At 41.6% G+C, this 16,613-nt stretch overlaps 1 protein-coding gene across 2 annotated transcripts in view; it reads right to left on the minus strand.

The window, feature by feature from the left end:
• prex1 (phosphatidylinositol-3,4,5-trisphosphate-dependent Rac exchange factor 1) overlaps window positions 1-16,613 on the minus strand; it is a 91,336-nt gene that overhangs the window by 33,372 nt on the left and 41,351 nt on the right. For both annotated transcript variants that reach the window (XM_058084030.1, XM_058084029.1), the window contains exons 10-15: window positions 13,911-14,058; window positions 8,254-8,354; window positions 5,849-5,952; window positions 4,611-4,660; window positions 3,554-3,629; window positions 1,994-2,066 (exon numbers count right to left, since the gene is read on the minus strand). In XM_058084030.1, coding sequence (XP_057940013.1) covers window positions 1,994-2,066; window positions 3,554-3,629; window positions 4,611-4,660; window positions 5,849-5,952; window positions 8,254-8,354; window positions 13,911-14,058 — 552 coding nt within the window. The remainder of the gene's footprint in view (window positions 1-1,993; window positions 2,067-3,553; window positions 3,630-4,610; window positions 4,661-5,848; window positions 5,953-8,253; window positions 8,355-13,910; window positions 14,059-16,613) is intronic.

The following is a 16,613-nucleotide window of genomic DNA, read 5'->3' on the forward strand; positions in this document are numbered from 1 at the left end:
TGTGTTAATGTTCATCAATGATAATAAATCATTGAACTGATTTGCATTGTTAAGAGTCGTTCTTAATTTAATTCAATTTTACTAATATTGTACTTGTCATTTAAACTTGTAAAATTATGTACATTATATAAACTGTACATGACATTTATTTTGATTTTTATTAGTTTATGTACAGGATCTTATGTTATTAGTTTGTGTAGTTTAAGTTAAGTGACATTTATATTGAAATTATTGAATTATATTTTCCCTTAAATTAAACTTAATGTTAATTAAATACAGATTTTGCGGTGATCTTGCTCTGACCCTGTGCAAGCAAAGTGATGGTTAATCGCAAGATCCCAAACAGTCATGTAGTAAAGCTAAACAAGCTTGGCTAATGCTGTTTATATTCGGCCATGTTTACGAGGTCACGCCGTCACACGACAGCGTGGATGAAACGATAACTGAGCTTATGAAAACAAGATGGAATAATTAGGTCTTTCTTAAGCGACGGTTTAGGTCAGGGAGCTCCAAGTAGTAGTAGTAGTAGTAGTATAAGAGTCACTTTTATTGCAAATGTTTTTCCGGCATCAAAATTCTCAATTAGTGCTATTTTGCTAGGTGGATGCTAACTGGTAGCATGTTAACCTCTATCCTCATACTTAACATACATTGACATGACAGTATGTAAAAATCACAAAAAAAACTGCCTTGGTGCTTTCGGTATAATTGTGCCATGTGTAACCATGCTAAGTGTTAGCATGTCAGCATTTTAGCGATTTTATTTCTTCAAATTGAATTGGCATGATGGAAGATTAACAAAGCACTTCCTTGTCACTCTCGGTATTTGTACTTACTGATATCGGACGATACCCATCCGTGGCCATATCGCCCTAATGCTAACTGTTAGCATGTCACAATTTTAGCTATTTTATTTCTTCAAATTGAATGTATTTACATGGCATGGTGTAAGATTACAAAGGCACTTCCTTGTCACTCTCGGTACTTGTACTTACTGATACCGGACGATACCCATCTGTGGCCGATCGCCCTAATGCTAACTGTTAGCATGTCAGCATTTTAGCTATTTTATTTTTCTTCAAATTGAATGTGTTTACATGGCATGATGTAAGATTACAAAGGCACTACCTTGCCACTCTCGGTACTTGTATTTACTTTACGATACCCAGCCGTGGCCGATTGATCGGCGCAGCACTAATGCTACCTGTTAGCATGTCAGCATTTTAGCTATTTTATTTTTCTTCAAATTGAATGTATTTACATGGCATGATGTAAGATTACCAAAGCACTTCCTTGTCACTCTCGGTATTTGTACTTACTGATATCGGACGATACCCATCCGTGGCCGATCGCCCTAATGCTAACTGTTAGCATGTCAGCATTTTAGCTATTTTATTTCTTTAAATTGAATGTATTGTAAGATTACAAAGGCACTTCCTTGCTACTCTCGGTACTTGTATTTCCTGATATCAGACGATATCCATCCGTGAACGATTGATCAAAGCACCCCTAATGCTAACTGTTAGCATGTCACCATTTTAGCAGTTTTACTCAGGAACACTATAAAACTACCTAACACTTTTCCATAGCGTGATCCAAAATTGCGATAAAACTCCACTTTTGGTCGATAGAAGTATCTTTCTGGACGCTAGCTTTAACATTTTAGCATCCTGCATATCACATGAACAATTAGCACTTTGGAAACCATCTATTGTCGCAAGAGATGTTCTTGTGTTATCATGATACAGCTCCGCAGGTTGATAGCATGCTAGCTGTTAGCAAAATCGCATTGCTAACGAAGCAAGAAAATGGCGGCAAAGCCCAAAAAGCCACCAAAACGGTCTCAAACATTGGGTCAGAGGTTAACAACATCATGTGACTCTCCAGAATGTGTCAGATTTATTTTAAATCCTACTGTGTAGCCATCCTACGTGTACGTGTACGTGTACGTGCATGTATGTATGCGTGAGTGTGCATCAGCAATGAGACCGACCGTGATGCATGAAGCCATTGTTGCAGAGACCCACACCCAGTGTCACAGCATCCTCTCTGGTGGAGCAGTCTCCCTGGGAAACAACCATGACGCACACTGTCATTCAGCATCAACACCTGCTTCCACCTTTACACACACACACACACACACACACACAGATCCTGACGCACAACAGACTACGCTGCTGAGCTTCAAGTATCTGTGTTTGCCACACTCAGCCATACAGTGTTGAATAAATATGGACGAGGAAGTAAAAAGCAAACATTAGGACATCATCATATTATGTTGGAGTATAAACAATAACCAGGTTCACTCACTCTATTTCCACCAAAAATCTCGCTATTTATAGTTCCTGGTAGCTATAGTTACTAAAAACGCTAATGAATGTATGTTATGAGGGCGGCACGGTGGACGAGTGGTTGGCGCGCAGCTCACAGCTAGGAAACCAGGGTTCAATTCCACCCTCGGCGATCTCTGTGTGGAGTTTGCATGTTCTCACCCCGTGCATGCGTGGGTTTTCTCCGGGTACTCCGGTTTACTCCCACATTCCAAAAACATGCTAGGTTAATTAGCGACTCCAAATTGTCCATAGGTATGAATGTGAGTGTGAATGGTTGTTTGTTTATATGTGCCCTGTGATTGGCTGGACACCAGTTCGGGGTGTACCCCGCCTCTCGCCCCAAAGACAGCTGGCATAGGCTCCAGCACCCGGTAGAAAATGAATGAATGAATGCATGTTATGGCCTTGGTAGTGTCTCCCAAGGCAAACGGGGTCCCACGGTAGGTGACGGGCCAGACCAAGAAGACCCGTATTCAGAAGACCCGTATGAAGAGGCCGCACCTCGCCCGCGTGGATGTGGGATACCGGAGCCTCACCATTGAGCCAGGCCCGGGGCAGGGGCTTGGGGGCAGTCGCCCCAGGAAGAATCCACACAGGATCTCCCCCCTCCCACCATCTGTGGGGGCAAGCATAAGGGTCCAGTGCTTTGCGATTTTTGTGTCTGGGCAACCTGGTCATTTCTCTGGTGGGGAATCAGCCCAAACTTGTGCAAGAGGTTGAGACATTTCGACTAGAAATAGTCGGACTCACCTCGACCCAACGGGATACGGTCGCTGTACCGGACCGTCATGGTGAAAAGAGACTCTTAATTTACAAGATGATCTATGTTCCCACCCTCAACTATGGTCATGAGCTTTGGGTTGTGACTAAAATAATGAGATCGCAGATACAAGCGAGTTTCCTCCGTAGGGTACCTGGACTCACCCTAAGAGATACTAGGGTGAGGAGCTCAGTCAACCCGGGAGGAGCTCAGAGTAGAGCCACCACTCCTTCACATTGAGAGAAACCAGTTGAAGTGGCTGCGATGACATCAGCCTCCCTCTGACCAGCTCTCTCTGGTTAACAGACACAGCACTGCAATATTTTCTATGCTAATTTGTCCTCCAATAAAATGCTTTTGCTTTGCAAATAATATGAGTTTTAAGTAGTTTTGTGAAGTTGTAGCGTTGATTCCAAGTAAAACATATAATAATAACAATGATAATAATAATAGATAGTACCTGTGAGAGGAGCCAGTCCACAAGTTTGCAAGCAGGCACCACGGATTTAAACGTTTTCAAATGATGGTCCCTGTCCCTAAAGCAGCAACAAACAAAAAAACATCTCAGAAAATTAGGGATGTCAAAAATTTAATCAGGGCGGCACGGCGGTCTAGCGCGCAGACCTCACAGGTAGGAGACCAGGGTTCAATTCCACCCTCGGCCATCTCTGTGTGGAGTTTGCATGTTCTCCCCATGCATACGTGGGTTTTCTCCGGGTACTCCGTTTTCCTCCCACATTCCCAAAACATGCTAGGTTAATTGGTGACTCCAAATTGTCCATAGGTATGAAGTGAAGTGAGTGTGAATGGTTGTTTGTCTATATGTGCCCTGTGATTGGCTGGCGATCAGTCCAGGGTGTACCCCGCCTCTCGCCCAAAGACAGCTGGGATAGGCTCCAGCACCCCCCACGACCCTTGTGAGGAAAAAGCGTTAGAAAATGAATGAATGAATGAAAAATTTAATCAAATTAATCACCAATCAAATTAAAATTAATCACAAGTGTCGTTCCGATCATGAAGGGATGAGTGACATGTTTGTGAGTAGGAGATACATATACGGTGTATATACTGTACATGTACATATACTGCCCTGCTGGTGATGCGTTCAGGTCAGAATAAAGACTCTGAGAAAGCTACTGTGGTTCCGTCTGTCACCATAACAGAGAGGCGTGGCTTGCTATAAAATTATACGTAATTAATGAAGTAAATTAGTTACTGATAATTAATGCGCTATTTGTGACAAATTGGTTCCAAGCCACAAGTAAATATGCAAAGAATGACTGGTTTTGGTTTCCATTTCAATTTTGACAGCATAAACAGGCGCAACTGTGTCATCATATGTCAGTGCAATGCCGCTTTATTTATGTACAAGAAGTATGCTAGCACTAATACTACCTTGAATATTTGAAAGGCTACAGAAAAAATGTCTGAATGTGCACACTTAAGGGAGCGCTTGATTCTCTATTCTTGGTCTTCATTTTTACAAAGTGAGATAAAACATGGAGGCAGGTACTTACTTGATGACAGGCATGTGGAGGCTGTGAAGGCGGCAGTACAGCCTGACGCCCTGAAAGAGAAGAACCACAGCTGAGTCACTAAACATTACACACCTTTCATAAACAAGCACAAGTATGGCTTCAGGGCCGGACATTTTTTTTTTTTTTTTTTAACTCAGGCACCCTCAGGCTAGTCTTTTCAGGGAGGTTACATCAAGCGTCATGTTGCCAAATCAGATTCCGAAATTGTTGCCAGAAGGAATAATTACTGTGTATTTTTTTCTGTAAATAATAATAATAATAATATATTTAAATAATGCTTCTTCCTACTCCTTTTCATTCATTTTCTACCGCTTATCCTCACAAGGGTCGCGGGGGTGCTGGAGCCTATCCCAGCTGTCTTCGGGCAAGAGGCGGGGTACACCCTGGACCGGTGACCAGCCAATCACAGGGCACATATAGACAAACAACCATTCACACTCACATTCATACAATTTGGAGTCGCCAATTAACCTAGCATGTTTTTGGAATGTGGGAGTCCCCGGAGAAAACCCACGCATGCACGGGGAATCCACAATCCACAACCCATTCACACTCACATTCATACCTATGGACAATTTGGAGTCGCCAATTAACCTAGCATGTTTTTGGAATGTGGAAGGAAACCCACACATGCACGGGGAGAACATGCAAACTCCACACAGAGATGCCCGAGGTTGGAATCAAACTCGGGTCTCCTAGCTGTGTGGCCTGCGTGCTAACCACCATATTTAAATGGATTGTTTGCCTGGAATATCAGCATCACGTTCCGTGTCAGTGACCTTGACTGAATAAAACTAAAACAAAGTAAAATTGCTCGTGTTTTGAAGATATTTGACGGACAGGTAATGGAGACATTTTTTCTCTTGATGTTTTCCCCTGCAGTAACAACTACATGGTGACAAATGGCTGGAAGATCCACAACACGGCTACCTAGACAAACAACCATTCACACTCACATTCATACCTATGGACAATTTGGAGTCGCTAATTAACCTAGCATGCTTTTGGAATGTGGGAGGAAACCGGAGTACCTGGAGAAAACCCACACATGCACGGGGAGAACATGCAAACTCCACACAGAGATGGCCGAGGGTGGAATTGAACTCGGGTCTCCTATCTGTAACGACTCAGCCCTTTTCAGACATGTTGAATTGTGCAATTCAATTGTGTTTGAACTAAAGTAAACAAATACTATTAACCAAAGTGAAAGGACATACCTTTGACATGATGTCCTCCATTTCGCTGCGAGCCTTGTAGGTGCCGTCATCGTAGCGGAAGCGGTACAAAACCTGCTCGTTCTTGAACTGGTGTTTGTCCGACACTGAAATGTCAACACAGGTGGAAAAAATATGGTGTGTAAATATGTACTGTATAGACGTAAAAACATTATGGTACCCCATGTAAGTTACATTTTTGACACCCCCTATATGGGTTTTTTTTTTTTTTTGCTTGATGGTGGCTGTGTTTTTCAACCTTCAATAAATCTATCGAATCTATCATTTTTACTGCTTGAAACCCAAAAAATAAGAAGTCTATAAAATCTCGCTTATAAATTCATGACTTAAATCTGTACCTTAGCAGACAGCTACCAATTTCCATAAACATCCTCCAAGTGATTCCTTTCATTCCTTTGATCCTTCTGCACCACAGGTTGGAGAATGACAACTATTTGGACCATCAATGGAGAAAAAACACCACGACAAATGGGCTTCTTTTTCATTCATTCACTTTCTATGGCAATCCTCACAAGGAGTAAGCTGGAGCCTATTCCGGCTGACTTCAGAGGCGGTAGAAACAGGTTTTTTTTGTCTAGACTTAATTTCTCCCACAGACCAAAGGAATGCACCATAAAAAAACTGTTGTTATGAAGTAGTAAAGCTCAATGACAGCTCACTTGTTACAGTAGCGAGGATGTACAGTATGTGATTGTTTATTGGTTATTGAAGACCTGACTGTGAGGAATATCTTGCGTTCGTATGTGTCATGTTTGATTCGGTCAAAAAGACCACTTAAGTGGTGAACGCTTAAGTGGTAGGCAACATAATTCATGGTTTTCATTAATCACAGCAAGTCTTTCAGGTAATGAAGAAACAAAACAGCCCCAAACCATCACACTACCACCACCATATTTTACTGTTAGTATAATGTTTGTTTTTAGAAACGCAGCCTTATCCTAGGAGTTCACTGGGCCGGCGCTAGTTGGTGCCAGTTCACGCCAAAGATTATATGATTGCCGTGTAGTGGCTCGCTGTGGCGCGGAATTAATGTTCGCTCGACATGTTGCCGTTATTCGGCGCCACCACGAGCCGCTACACGCCAATCACACAATCTTTGGCGTGAACTGGCACCGGCCCGGTGGACTCCTACAACTTGGCTTGCGCCATTACATTCCAGTGGATTCCAATTGGCGGATTGTTTGCGACATTTGGTTCTACTTGGTGGACACAAAGATTTTAAACATTTTGAAATTTTCTTGCCGCCAAACTCAAATTTTGCCGCCGTTACGGGCCACCACGAGGCAGTTGGGAGGCAGTTTGAGCCACTGCACGCCACTCGGTGCCACGGCAAATTGCATTGGCGCAAACTGGCACCAGCCCAGTGGACTCTTAGCATTAGCATTATTTTGCCACCACATAAAATGGGACACACACATTCCAAAAAACTTAAAACTCTTGTCTCGTGAGATCCCAGAGTATTTCCCAAAAGAAGATGATTTTCCGGCAAAATTAAGACAAGCCTTAATGAACTTTTTGTAGTTTGGAACCCATTTTTGCCCATTGTCTTTCTTATGGTGACCTTAACTGAGGCAAGTGAGGCCTGTAGTTCTTTGGATGTTGTTGTGGGGTCTTTTGTGACCTCTTGAATGAGTGAATTTTCTGTTCAGTTGTGTTGTCATTGACTAATATTTACATTGTTCGATGATCTGAAACGTTTACATGTGACAAACATGCAAAAGGTACATTTGAGAAGCTTTTGGTAAAATAGATACAACAAATCAAGTCCTTATTTTTTACATATGTTATTTTCTGCATAACCTTGGGTCAAATGACAAAAATAAAAGTATGAATACTAAGCAAACCACACAAAAAAAGTTTGGTCCGGACCAGAGTACCGAACCACAAGCATGAAGAAGTGTTTACCTTCCTTACTGACACCTACACCACCAGCCCCCCCCAGAAAAAAAAAACAGGTCAAACCCACAGAATCCAGCCATGTCATCGCTGTCTCTTCCCCCCCTCCTAAAGTGGTAGGCCACAGTGACGGCACATTTCAGAGGGGATATTCCATGAGAACCACCATAATATAAACTCAGTGCAGGCGGTGTGGACTCACGATGGACAAGAGACCCTTCAGCACCACTGCAGACCACTACCACTGGGTCCATGCATTATTTATAGCTTGTTTGTGTTTCTCTTTCATTGGTTGATGCATAATTCAGGTAAGTGGACCAGCAAAAATGTCACACTCGGAGAAGTCTAAACTATGGAGTGGATACAATCTCATAGATTAGAAGGTTTTGTCCATCTAAGATCTACTGTTGTTATTCAGAAAGTGTCTATGGAAATTTATATGACATATATGAAAATTGACATTAGACAACAAAAATAAGAAAGAGTCTCACCATGATGAATTATGCCATTTTCCAGCAAAGCTTGTCCTAAGTTGACCCCCTCGTCAGGTTTACTGATCTCACCGCTCTCAATCAGCCACGAAACAAACTCGCTGAAAGGAAAAAAACACACCGGAGTCAATGTGGGGGGGTTCACAAGATTTTAAGTATCAGGAATAGTGATGATTATTATTATTATATTAAATGGGACCTATTGTGCTAATTTTCTGACCCTTTGGATTGAGTTGTGGACTCCTATAGAGCAGCTACACACAATAACCCGCACAGAAAACTTTCTAGATCATCCAAAATCTGCACCTATTCAAGCTGTATTTCCTTGGATTTAAAGAATCATTCATTCATTTTCTACCGTTTATCAACACAAGGGTCGTGGGGGGGTGCTGGAGCCTACCCCAGCTGTCATCGGGCGAGAGGTGGGGTATGCCCTGGACTGGTGGCCAGCCAATCACAGGGCACATATAGACAAACAACCATTCACACTCACATTCATACCTGTGGAGTCGCAACTAGGAGTCGCCAATTAACCTAGCATGTTTTTGGAATGTGGGAGGAAACCGGAGTACCCGGAGAAAACCCAAGCATGCACGGGGAGAACATGCAAACTGGAATTGAACTCAGGTCTCCTAGCTGCGAGGCCTGTGTGCTAACCACTTGACCGCCGTGCAGCTATAATGATTATTATTATTATATTAAACAGGACCTATTATGCTAATTTTTTGACCCTTTGGATTGAATTGTGGACTCGTATAGAGCAGCTACACACAATAACCCACACAGAAAACTGCAGCCCTCCACTCAACATAAAATGTGTAAAATGATATTCAGGGTAAGAGACCAGCAAATATATGTAGGTTTTTGGTTTTTACCACTCGCTTGGGTGGTAAAGACTCAACATTTGTGCCATCGTGTTTAGGTTGCATACGCTCCAAGAGAAACGATTTCTCCTGGATCCTGATAGGGAATACTCTCCAAGGGAAAAACAACTCCGGCAAAGGTGATGATGTCTTGAGTAAGCATCTTTTAGTCTGAAAAGCTTTGTCTCTATAGGAAGTTAAGAATTATTGACTGTGCTTATTGATCGCTAAATGAGTCTCGTGAGCTAATGGGAGGCAGGCAGCGTCGAAAAGTACAAACAAAAAACATGGCTTGAACGTCAGTCAGTGAAATACAGCTAAAGTACAATCTTCTGCAATATTGTCTACTACCCTATTTTATCAGTATAATCTGTTTAAATTCAGACCATAGTATTAAAGCATTTATATGTAATTTATAGAATATTATACCACCTGGGCGGCACGGCGGTCTAGTGGTTAGCGCGCAGTCCTCACAGCTAGGAGACCAGGGTTCAATTCCACCCTCGGCCATCTCTGTGTGGAGTTTGCATGTTCTCCCCGTGCATGTGTGGGTTTTCTCCGGGTACTCCGGTTTCCTCCCACATTCCAAAAACATGCTAGGTTAATCGGCGACTCCAAATTGTCCATAGGTATGAATGTGAGTGTGAATGGTTGTTTGTCTATATGTGCCCTGTGATTGGCTGGCTGGCCACCAGTCCAGGGTGTACCCCATCTCTCGCCCAAAGACAGCTGGGATAGGCTCCAGCGTGAGGAAAAAGCGGTAGAAAATGAATGAATGAATTATACCACCTACATGCAGTACAGTAGTATTTTCTCGAGTCTAATCACATCACATGAGCGTTGGACCATGTGTGTGTGTGTGTGTGTGTGTGTGTGTGTGGGTGTGTGTGTGCATTCATGAAGACAGAACCTGCTAGCAATTTATTTATATTTAGATTTGCTTTCAGGCGTCTGTGTAATTAATGCCGTAGTCTATGTGGCTGGCCTTTTCTTGTCCACACACACACACAGTGTCGAGGATGAGACACCTTGAACCATCTGCCATTGCAACCTTTATCTGCAGCAAAATGGCGCATTTCAGCATAATTGTTTTTTTGTTTATTAGCAGCCAGGTGTGTGTGTGTGTGTGTGTTGGGTTTTAGCTTTATATGTGAAAGTTCACATGCGGTCACGCTGGCTGTTAATCACCATGGACAGAGCACTCAAGTGTGCGTGGACGTTATGCAAGATTAATATCAGTCACAATGCTGTTAAGGAAATTAACATGATGACCGTGATGAATAGTGTGTGTATGCATGTGTGTGTGTGTGTGTCACCAATCTGACCATACAGTGATAGACGACTTGGATAATGGTTTGTCGAAAAAAAGAGAAGTGGACACACCCCTTTGCATGTTGGTGTTTCTTGATGTGTTGGGTTGGGTCTATATTTTCAATAAATCATTTATCTATCCAATTCCACTCTCGGCCATCTCTGTGTGGAGTTTGCATGTTCTCCCCGTGCATGCGTGGATTTTGTCCGGGTACTCCGGTTTCCTCCCACATTCCAAAAACACGCTAGGATAATTGGACACTCCAAACTTTGGAATATTTACAACATATTGCGCAACTGCAGGGTCTTGAGACACATGCTAACTCGCAAACGAGAGCGCTAGCGACCTAAACGGTAGCCTTCAAGTTATTTCCTTTAAACTTAAATAGCCCAAAACTTACCACTTCCACACGGATAGGGAGGATAACTATTAACAGTTATTTAACCTTTAACATGAACATTAATCACACGTAATAATTTTTTTCTGGGTACATGATACCATACAGCATACATATCAAACTTGCGCGGGCCGCACTAACATTAAACTTTTGGCCCGCGGGCCGCGTGTTTGAGACCCCTGATTACTGCAGGGTCTTGAGACGCATGCTAACTCGCAAACTAGAGAGCTAGCGACCTAAACGGTAGCCTTCAAGTGATTTCCTTTAAACTTAAATAGCCAAAAACTTACCACTTCCACACGGATAGGGAGGATAACTATTAACAGTTATTTAACCTTTAACATGAACATTAATCACACGTAATAATTTTTTCTGGGTACATGATACCAAACAGCATCCATATCAAACTCGTGTTTGAGACCCCTGCTAGTGATGATAAGCGGCATAGAAAATGAATGAATGGATGTTTCCTATGTTCCATAAACATAAATAATGCATATTAACGCTAACAAAGATCAGATAGATGATGACATTATGTTATCAGGTACAATCAAAGCAACCACTTGACTTAATGAAATAAGCGTGCAGCTTGCATCTCATTTGAAGACAAAGGAAGCGAGCTAACTCTAGTCGCCGTCATCAAGACCAAAAAAAAAAAGAGCAGGAAAAAGTTTTGACTTTGAACCCGACTCAAAGCGACTGCTGGCACTGCGCTGTCACACATGTAATGGGACGGGCAGAGGATGATAATTATGATTCGCTATTTTAAAATAGTGCCCTCCATGGGAACAAACACCATGGTGCCACACTAAAAGGGCAGCGAGAGAGAGAGAGAAAGAGAGAGAGAGGAAAGTCCGGCCCAAAGACACAACACAACAAGTACTATACTTATTTTTCTTTTATGTGGCTCCAACTCATTAAATCAATATACTGTCCCTTGTAGTCTTCTTGCTTAAATCATATTAGAGGACATCAACGTGTCCTTAATTTACAAAGCGCTCTATAACTTTTCTGGGACAACATTTTTGTGGAATCAAACCCCGGAATGATTGCTTTAATTTTATTTAATTATGTAATTTTTAATGCAAATCATCAAAGTAGTTCTGTCTCTGTCCTGGCTGCTCAGTAACAAATGGCTACCTCAACAAGAGGACAATAATAAAGATCCACAACACGACTTTTACAATTGTATGCTAGTTAATGATTGACTAAAAGCATTGTCTGTAGAGTTTGACCCTGGAACAGATTAATTAAATTCCCATGTTTTCCTATAGGGAAAAAAATACAGGACAGTTACTGCAGTGTTCCTGCTGGTGAAATCCGATTTATCTGGTTCACAATGGTCTTTTAACGTTATTTTTGGTTCTCCAAGTTGTTAACCGTTCTGCCAAGAAGGAAGCAGACTGAAAAGGGTGGCAGTGCAAACCGGGTCCTCAGACGCATTCGTCATTCAGCAGGATTATGTTGTGATTTATGACGTGTTGGATACTAAACACGGTGAGCTAAGTAGTCTGGGAAATAAGTGGAATAGCCTAGAAGTGGAGTTTGAAGCTAAGACCTTTTCTGAGGATATTTTGTTGTTTTCTAGGCTTGTTAATCTTGCAAACGTGTTTGTTGTGCTATGACTACGTTAAAAAGCCATAACATTTCAGTATGTGGAATCAAACTATGTAATGGATTGAGTAAGGAAGTCAAACAATGCACAACGATGAGCCAATTCAAGAAACAATACAAGCAGTTGATGTTTGCTAAATACAAGGATGAAGAGTCTTGAACCAGTCATCAAATAAATCAAAAAATAAAAAATAAAAATAAAAATAAAAATAAAAATAAAAATAAAAATAAAAATAAAAATAAAAATAAAAATAAAAATAAAAATAAAAATAAAAATAAAAATAAAAATAAAAATAAAAATAAAAATAAAAATAAAAATAAAAATAAAAATAAAAATAAAAATAAAAAATAAATTAGGAAAGCAGGAAGTGAACAAATGTAACAGTTACTGATTGTAAAAGTACCAGATGGAGGGGTAGGATTTAATAAGCTTTGCTTCTTCCTACTCCTTTTGGACATGTGGAACTGTGAACTGATTATGTGATGCATTCAATTGTAATCTGATGCATGTTCAAATGAAATAAAACCATTACCATTACCATAATATTAATCTAATCCGCCTTTTTTCAACTCAGTGTGATGTGGAAAAGTCACCAACACCGTATGGGGCCTCATCTTTTCCACCAAAGCAGCCATTTTTCCTCCTCTTTTCGATATCTCTGTTCTGCACAAACTGCACTGACGCAGAAAGTCGGGACAAAGTCCTCCTGTAAATCTTTACGGTATCAGGCATCATCATCATCTGACACTTTCTGTTCAAACACAGATTTTTTTCCTCCTATTTTCCTCATCACTGATCTGTATAAGAGGCACCAGCATTTTTTTTATGCGTTTTTCTGCCAACCTCTGTTGTGTATGAAATGACGCAGACACGAAACGGGTGGACAAAACCGTCATGTGTAGTATCAGTTTCATACTGCCTGTACAAGTCAGCATGTAAAAACTGCAATTTCTGTATAAAAGGCACTGACACAGAATAAGGGCCAAATTTGTTCTTCCTTCTTTCACACGGCCCTATAAAAAAATGTGACGGTCGTCTATATAAAAGCCATTAACACAAAAGTAACAACAATAACCAGACACTACCATGTTGACTACCATGACCTCTGACTCTCTTTATGACTGATTTTGCCGGATCTCTGTGTGAAAGAGAGTAATATGGCGGAACTGTCAAACAAGGCCCTTGTTGTCTGTTCACTGTCCAGAAACATGAATGGGACAGAAAGCCTGAATATGTTGGAGGTGGCCCGTCTGGTTGTGTCCCAATTATTACTCACACTGTGGGATCCGCCTCCCTGTTTCGGGAAGACTTAGGCTAAGGACTTGGCTTTAGATGAAGGAGAGGCTTTGAGACAGGAAAAAAAAAAAAAGCAGGGTCAAGGTAGAGGATACGTGGAGGACATCTTGCCAAGACTTGACTGAATGCTAGGTCTTTGTGACGAGTAATAAAGCAAAACATTGTGGCACTCACTTTCCCATGAAGCACTTGGGCACGATGCTCAGTTTCCTGCGTCGGTCCTTAATGAGGTGGCGGCTCTTGCTCATCATCATGTGATAGAGCTTCTCCCCTTTCTCCGCAATCATTACGTAGGCGTCCCGCTCCATTCCAAGTTTGAGGCCTGGAGAAAAAAACAGAAAAGATACCACAAAGTTTCACAGGGGTCTCAAACATGCGGCCCACGGGCCAAATGTGGCACGCAGGACACTAGTTTGAGGTCCCCGCCTTGATATGAAACTTTAATGTTAGTGCGGCCCACGCAAGTTTGATATGGATGCTGTATGGTATCATGTACCCAGAAAAAAATTATTACGTTTGATTCATGTTCATGTTAAAGGTTAAATAACTGTTAATAGTTATCCTCCCTATCCGTGTGGAAGTGGTAAGTTTTTGGCTATTTAAGTTTAAAGGAAATAACTTGAAGGCTACCGTTTAGATCGCTAGCTCTCTAGTTTGCGAGTTAGCATGCGTCTCAAGACCCTGCAGTTGCGCAATATGTTGTAAATAAAAAAAGTATAAATGTGACTATAGTCGTGTTTTGTCATGTCTACAGGGCTCTAATAATGCTTTGTTCATTTTAATCTGAAAAAATAATTTGTCTACCCACCAACTATATTATTCTTATTATATTTATTTATTTATTACTGATTGATTGATTTTCTTTATTCTTGATTTGTTTATTTATTTTTCATCTTATTTTGTGTAGAAAAAGTTTTTTTTAATTTTTTTGTTTTTAATAAATTTAAATAAATAAAAAGAATAATTTTGGGGGGGGAACCTGATGCGGCCCAGTCTCACCCAGACCCTTGCTCCAGTGGCCCCCCAAGTAAATTGAGTTTGAGACCCTTGCCTTACTTTGTTTGTTGTGTGGTATTATTTTTGACAAAAACGCCTTATAGAGGATCTTTGACTCATGTTTTCACCAAAATGTTTAGAGCTCGAAAACTCTTGGTTCTAGAAACGGTACAACATGGGGGTCATTATCCAATCGAGTTGCATCAGGGTAAACCGCATGTAAAAACAGCCCTTTTTTTGCTGACTGAGTATCTTGTGTAAATCGGCGAGCCAAAGAACAAAGATCGGCTTTGGGCTATTTGAAGAAACGGGGCCCGGACTGTCCAGCTGTGTGTATCGATGGACCACAGCCAGGAAAACTGCATGCCAACGTAATCTTAAGGAAAAACCAAACAATCCCAGATGGAAATCTCGACTCAACAAGCCAAAGTTCAGAAGGGCGCTGAGATTGAGATCGGTGTTGATGTGTCAATGTGGGCTTGTGTGTTACTGTAAGGGGGGACCATTGTGAACTGCGAGTCCACTTTCCTAACCTCCCTGTGGACTTTGTTAAACTTCTGACCTACATTGCGACACCTTCTGACTTAGGAGCGCCAACTGTATATAATTTTTTCGCACGGTGGTCAAGTGGTTTAGCTACACAGTCAGGAGATCAGAAAGACCTGGGTCAAATTGCCGCTTGAGTATCTCTGTGGGGAGTTTGCATGTTCTCCCCGTGCATCCGTGGTTTATCTCCGGGTACTCCGATTTCCGCCCACATTCACATACATGTGACTGTGCTAACCATTAGCTATGAAAAAACTCACAACAAACTTATCAACCTGAATATAAAAGCCTGACTCGCTGTGTCATCTTACAAAAACACTAAACTCATCACGCAGCAACTTAACATGCATGCAGGGTTCTATTACATTTGACAGCAGCTGAAGTGGACTTAAAGAATGGTTGTTATTGAACAACACATGGGGCGAGTAGTAGGCCGTCTTTTTTCCAGCGCTTCTGGTCCAGCTGCCAGATTTTGTCTGCTCCTTGCTGCTACTTGTCATGTTTTCACTCACTGACATGAGCTAAAAATCACATTATCCAACGTCACTATTACTATGAGTTCTTCGAATTGGCAGACATATTTTCTTGAAAACTGTGGTTGAATTCTGTCTGCCCTAATTTGTTTATAGGGCAGGATGGCAGCAGTTTGATCCTGGAATTAATTATTTGCAACAAAAATAATAAATAAATACCGCTTCCCGTTCCCCAACGCATTCACTTCAAGGTTCTTCTCATAACCTACAAAGCCCTCCACAATCTGACTATCTGACCCCCCCCCCCCCCATCTCACAGACCTGCTCCATCCACACAAAGACTCTAACCTCCTGGCGCTCCCCTGTAAGACAAAACTAGGAGACCAGGGTTCAATTCCACCCTCGGCCATCTCTGTGTGGAGTTTGCATGTTCTCCCCGTGCATGCGTGGGTTTTCTCCGGGTACTCCGGTTTCCTCCCACATTCCAAAAACATGCTAGGTTAATTAGCGACTCCAAATTGTCCATAGGTATGAATGTGAGTGTGAATGGTTGTTTGTCTATATGTGCCCTGTGATTGGCTGGCTGGCCACCAGTCCAGGGTGTACCCCGCCTTTCGCCCGAAGATAGCTGGGATAGGCTCCAGCACCCCCCGCGTTCTTGTGTTGATAAACGGTAGAAAATGAATGAATTAATCTTTAAGCTGTAAATCCAAGGAAATACAGCTGGAATAGGTGCAGATTTTGGAAGATCTAGAAAGTTTTCTGTGCGGGTTATTGTGTGTAGCTGCTTTATAGGAGTCCACAACTCAATCCAAAGGGTCAAAAAATGAGCATAATAGGCCCCTTTTAATATAATAATAAT

Source organism: Doryrhamphus excisus, chromosome 10 (genome assembly GCF_030265055.1).
Source record: "Doryrhamphus excisus isolate RoL2022-K1 chromosome 10, RoL_Dexc_1.0, whole genome shotgun sequence".
Lineage (NCBI taxonomy): Eukaryota > Metazoa > Chordata > Actinopteri > Syngnathiformes > Syngnathidae > Doryrhamphus > Doryrhamphus excisus.